Genomic DNA, 5687 nt, shown 5'->3' on the forward strand with positions numbered 1-5687 from the left:
AATAGATGATTGAATAAAGATGATGTGATACATATATACAATGGGATATTACTCAGCCATAAAAAAAGATGAAATACTGCCATTTGGAACAACATGGATTGATCTTGAGGACATCAAGCCAAGCAAAATAAGTTGTACAGAAAAAGTTAAGAACCATTTGATTTCACTCATATGTGGGATATAAAACTGAAAGCAACAAATAAACAAATATGACAAATAAACAAACAAGACACAGAAAACAGTATGATGGTTGCCAGAGGAAAGTGGGATTGGGGGTAGTAAAGGGTAAAGAGGGTGAAATATATGGTGACGGAAGAGGATTTGACTTGGGTGGTGGGCACACAAGGCAATATACAGATTATGCATCATAGAAATATACACTTAAACCTAAGTGCCCTGGCTGGTATAGCTCAGTTGGTTGGGCTTCATCCTATGCTCCGGAAAGTTGCTGGTTGGATTCCCTGACAGGCACATGCTTGGGTTTCAGGCTCCATCCCTGTTAGGGAGCATATAGGAGGTAGCTGATTGATGTTCCCCTCACAGAGATATTTCTCTCTCTCCCTTCCTCTCTCTCTAAAAATCAACAGGAAAAAACACACCAACATATTATTCACCAATGTTACTACAATAAATTTTTAAAAATTATTTCATAAAGGTTAATCTTCAGCTCCTCTCATCTCTCTTCCTAGAGACTGGTGGGTGGGGCTGAAAGAATTAACCTCTGATCATTTGGTTTCTGTTAGTGACCAGAGGCATCCTGAGGTTAACCCAGGACCCCACCCGAAGTCACCTCATTAGCACAAACTTAAGGGTGATCAAATGGGTCTTCTTATGAATAACAAAAGACACACTCCATCACTCAGGAGATTCCCAAGGTTTTAGGAGCTCTGCACCAAGATCTAGGGGAAAAAAACAAATATATTTTTTATTACATCAGTTATTAGCAATTATACTTTAATTGGTAATTTTTTAAAAAAAATGTATGACCTGATTTAATTAAAGAACTGAAGAACTGAAAGCATAAATAACATTTAAAATTTATTTATAAAGATGTTCACTATTAAATCAATAGTATTAGAGATCAAATAAAGGAAATATGATGATAAAATTTCATGCAGCAGTGATAACAAGGTCTACTGTGTTCTCTTTTAATTAAATAAAATTGTATTTACTATGTCTGTGTTATAGTCAAATACTATTTTTTATAACCAGTGCTCTACATCTTGGAATTCTATTTTCTTATAGTATGTATTTGAGACATGTTGTTATATACTTTGTTTTGGTAATAAATTTTGCATACATATTACAAAGCATGCTTACTTTTCTTCACATTTTATTGATAATTTAATTGTGTATGAAATTCTAGGATCATTCATTTTTTTCAGAACTGTGAACTTATCTTTCAATTATACACAACTATCTAGTTACTGATATTTTTTCTAAAGGCAGTGTAATTCTCATTCATTTATTCACTCACTCTGAAACATTGATTCCTACTATGTGTTAGAACTGTTCTTGATGTTAGAGATTCACCAGTGATCAAAGTATAAAAATCTCCTGACATGGTGAGCAGTTAGACCTGAGCAGAAGAGGAAAAATAGGTCAAGTACAGAAGGTCATCTGGGTAGAAAGCCCCGGGTACCTAGCTCTGGGCAAAACTGGGAAACAAGTATTGTAGGACCCAACCACCAGGGTGACCTTTCCTCCCCTAGCATATTGCTGGCCAAGTGGTTTAGACCTCTTGACCTTTCCTCTCCTGACATGTTGTTAGTCATGAGGTAGACCCCCTTAGAAGAGGGACTAAGCATCTGAAAGACAGCCTCATGGGGCTCCCATACAAGCCCTTGCAGGACCACTCCCTTAAGAATTAAGCCCTCAAGACAAAGAGGTTCTAACCAGCATCAAACAATTTTAAGAACAATGCCTTAGAGAGAGAGAGTTTTGGTCAAACTAGAGATAACATCTAGGCCTCAGTTATTTTTTCCAAAGGCAGTCTAATCCTCATTCATTTATTCACTCACTCTGAAACATTTGACATCAGGACCAGGTGGGTTGAGTAATGATCCTTTGCCCTGGTGCCAGCCACTCAGTAAAGACCATGGCCCTGAGGAGACACACCTAGAAAGCTGATGATTATTCTGTTGAGATCCTCCCCTGAGACCTTTAGATATAAGCCCTTAAGAAGAGGGACGCAGGGTGCTTCTTTCTCTTTCTCTCTTGAGTATGCCTGTACCATTCCCCCACTTGTTCCCCTAGGTATGTTCTCTTTTTCTTTCTCCTAAGCTTCAAGGGCCCTTCTTTTACCTTTGTAACTTGTTTCCTGAGTCAGCCCAGTCCCAATGGCTCTCTTATTCTACAGTTCATTTCTTCTACTTCTGTAACTTTCTAAAAAAAAATTTAGTTTATATATGAGTCTTGGCTCTGAATTCTTTCTTAGCCAGAACTCACGGGTTGAGGTTTAATATCTGGTGCAGTTTTGCCGTTAATACTTCTATCTGGGGAGTTTTATTTAAAATACTGACTTCTGAGTCTTGTGAAGACCAGTTGAATCAGATATCTGGGGATATCTGAGAATTAGTACTCTGTAAAAGCTTTCTGGATCTTATCCTAATTTGGCATTATGATTGAAAACTTCTGCTAAAAGGAAATTGAACCACATTACTCTGTCATCTATATCTCATAAATAGCATTTCTGTTTCTATGGCATGAGGAGGACAACAACTGTCCATAATAGAGTTCTTTAATGAGCACTTTAATAATTGCATTTCAGCAATTTGTATTTGTTGATACTATACTGGGAGCTTTCTGGAACTCCCTTGGGTTGAATCCCTCAGCTAATCCTGGTGTTTTCAGCTGCAGTTTCCTCTTTTCAAATTTAAGAATTGATCCAATCTAATTAGCAATCCTTTGGATTTTTAAAAATTTTTGGTTCTGTTGGTAGGACTTTTTCTGTTCTCCCATAATATAATGGCCATAAACTTTGTTGAATGAAAGTTTTTTTATTGATTACTCTGCAGCAACTAGTTTACTATTGAAGGGGTTCAAAACAGGTCTTCCCATTATGTGCCATTGATGCAGGCATTCCAGGGGCCTGGAGACTGGACGGTCTGAGACCAACTGTGGGTTCATGGCTTAGTGCAAGAAATAATTCACATACAAGCCAGCATAGAGTTTAAAGTGAAAGACAGTTTATTAGTGAAGCAGTGAGACAGAGAGTGGCTACTCTGTAGACACAGCAGCCCCTCCCTAGTGGGATTTACTTCTTCTATCAAGGCTCATTTAATTGAGGGTTAGGGCATTTCATAAGGGAGGGGAATATTCAGGATTTTTCTGGGATGGAGGTGGAAAGTTCTTGGAAGAGCACTGTGGCTCATGCTGTGTCTTCATATGGGCTTTCCACTTCTGATCATGGAAGCTTTGGGTCTGTCATTTAGTATTCTAATGTATTACAATGAGCATATAATGAGGTTAGGGTTACTGAAAGGTGAAATTAGTTGCCATATTGGATTGAACTGGGGGGTTGATCTTACTATCTCCGTGATAGTCCTTGGAGCCCTTATCAGTTATAATACTTTTGTCAATATCCTATCTCACCACTTTGGCAAGTGGTGAGATAGAGTATTGGCAAAATTTTGATCTCAAGGTAATCAAGATCCCACTCAATAGAAAACCTTACCTCTCTTTAACAAATATTTAATTGGGGTACTTACCCATAGGAGTTATTACCAGAAATAATTTTTTTTTTTTTTTTTTTTTTTTTACATAGAAAACCTAGATTTATTTGTTAAGCTATTACAAAGACAAAACAATTATCATGTGGAGTACTTTGAGGACTTCATCCCAATTTCATGTGTTCTGCTACAGAAACTGAATGAAGAGGCTACAAATGAAAGGATGTAACATAACCTAAGAAGCTATAACAGAACAGACTGGTGAAACACGGTGAAAGGAGCAAAGCTAGTCAGAAGCAGCACTCGTGTTAGTATGTGTGGCTGGGATGTTTCCAAAAAGGCTCCCTAGAGATGCCTGAATGAATTAATCTGGGTCCCAATAGTAAAAAGATCCTTACCCCTGTGGAGAACGAGCAGAGGCCTGATTCATCTGAGATCTTAGTCTTTCTTTTTTAAGGGTAAGGGTGTCCTTAGGCCCTAAAGGGGTCTTAGATTCAGCCTCTCTTCCATCCCCTAAGTGCCCGTGCATTTTCACCACATACCCCTGCTAGGTTACGGAAGATACATACACTGAAGGCAGGAATTATAGGCCTACTCAGAAGGTACCTAGACACAGAAAATTTGGGGATAAAAGATAAACTACAAATACCCTCTTGGTTAAGTAAATTCACCTTGGTTAATAAAGGTCATAGTTTCTTCTGCTGGTGACAACTTGTTGTCTTATACAGTCTGTCTCAAGAAAGAACTGGTTCAGGAAGTTTTGGAGAAGGAAAAATATTTTCATCAACACCCACTCCACAGAGGAAAAGGCACCAAGTTCTCTCCTACAGTTATGAGCAGAATCCCAAAGCAACATAAAATCATTTTCAGTGATCAACATCTGCATCCTCAAACTGTCCAGCAACCGTGGGTGTAGTGTCTACCTCCATCCCATCTTCATAATCTCTTATTGAATCTTCTGTCCGGACGCCAGCCATGTTATACTGGCTGCTCACAGACTGAGAAAGCATTCCTTCTAATCTCTCCAATGTGGCCTGGCCTTCGGCGGTTAAGTGGGATAATCCTTCTTCATAGGTGTAAAATGTAGGGATGTCCCCCTGCCCTTGTTCATGTGCTTCCACATCATATTCTTCTCCATCATAATCATCTGAATCTTCATCCTCAGGATCTGGATGCAAAGCCTGGCATTCACACATTGCAGTGAACATTGCCTCCAAAGCTGATTTATCACTAGGAACAAATCTAAATTCAGCAATAGGTTCAACATCATCATCACTGTCTTCCTCTTCTTCATCAGTAACAGATTCTTTTGATTCTTCTTCAAACTTGGCATTCACCATAACATATAAATGCTCTCGTGGATAGGCATTTAGGTCCCTGGACACTGCATGCAAACTAATGGTGGGGTATTCCAGTGAGAATCCCAATCCAGAGCCATCTAACCAAGACAGGCGGCTCTCAGCGATGTAAAGAGTGCCGGTGCCCAGGCCCTTCCCGTTCAGCACCGCCTCGGTATCGGGCTGCTGCTGCCGGAGCCCCTCAGCCGACCCGGGTGGCGGGAAACTCTTGAGGAAGCTCATGGCGGTAGTGAGGGCCAAGATGCAGACCGAGAGGGAGCTGAAGCGCAGCGAGACCCAGCTCACCGCGTCCCGCTCCGGAAGCGATCCAGAAGTAATTTTTTATGACCTATCTATAAGGCAGGGGAAGCACTAATTACTGAACATCTGCTCTTCCTATCATCCTACAAATAAATTTCCCTCTTCCCCTCTAAAATCTCAGGTGCCTTACCTCATTCCTATTTTCAGGGTGTCACATACCTCATTTTGAATTTCTCAGAATCATTCATGTTTGTGGGGTTCCCATATATGTGTGTAATTAAGTTTGGTTATTTTCTCTTGTTAATCTGTCTCATGTTGATTTAATTTGTTAGACAAGCCAAAATGTACAGTTGTAGGGCGTGGCTATAGGGTTAAGCCTCGGACTGACCTGTTGGCAAAGCTACAAACAAGTCCCAGC

At 39.8% G+C, this 5687-nt stretch overlaps 1 protein-coding gene across 1 annotated transcript; it reads right to left on the bottom strand.

Moving 5' to 3' along the window:
• Positions 1 to 4123: 4123 nt before the first annotated feature.
• LOC118651690 (methylosome subunit pICln) lies at positions 4124 to 5318 on the bottom strand. The gene has a single exon (XM_036301138.1). The coding sequence runs from the start codon at positions 5249 to 5251 to the stop codon at positions 4538 to 4540; it is 714 nt and encodes a 237-aa protein (XP_036157031.1). The 5' UTR covers positions 5252 to 5318; the 3' UTR covers positions 4124 to 4537.
• Between the last annotated feature and the right edge of the window lie 369 nt (positions 5319 to 5687).

This window comes from Myotis myotis, unplaced genomic scaffold (assembly GCF_014108235.1).
Source record: "Myotis myotis isolate mMyoMyo1 unplaced genomic scaffold, mMyoMyo1.p scaffold_m19_p_3, whole genome shotgun sequence".
Taxonomy (NCBI): domain Eukaryota; kingdom Metazoa; phylum Chordata; class Mammalia; order Chiroptera; family Vespertilionidae; genus Myotis; species Myotis myotis.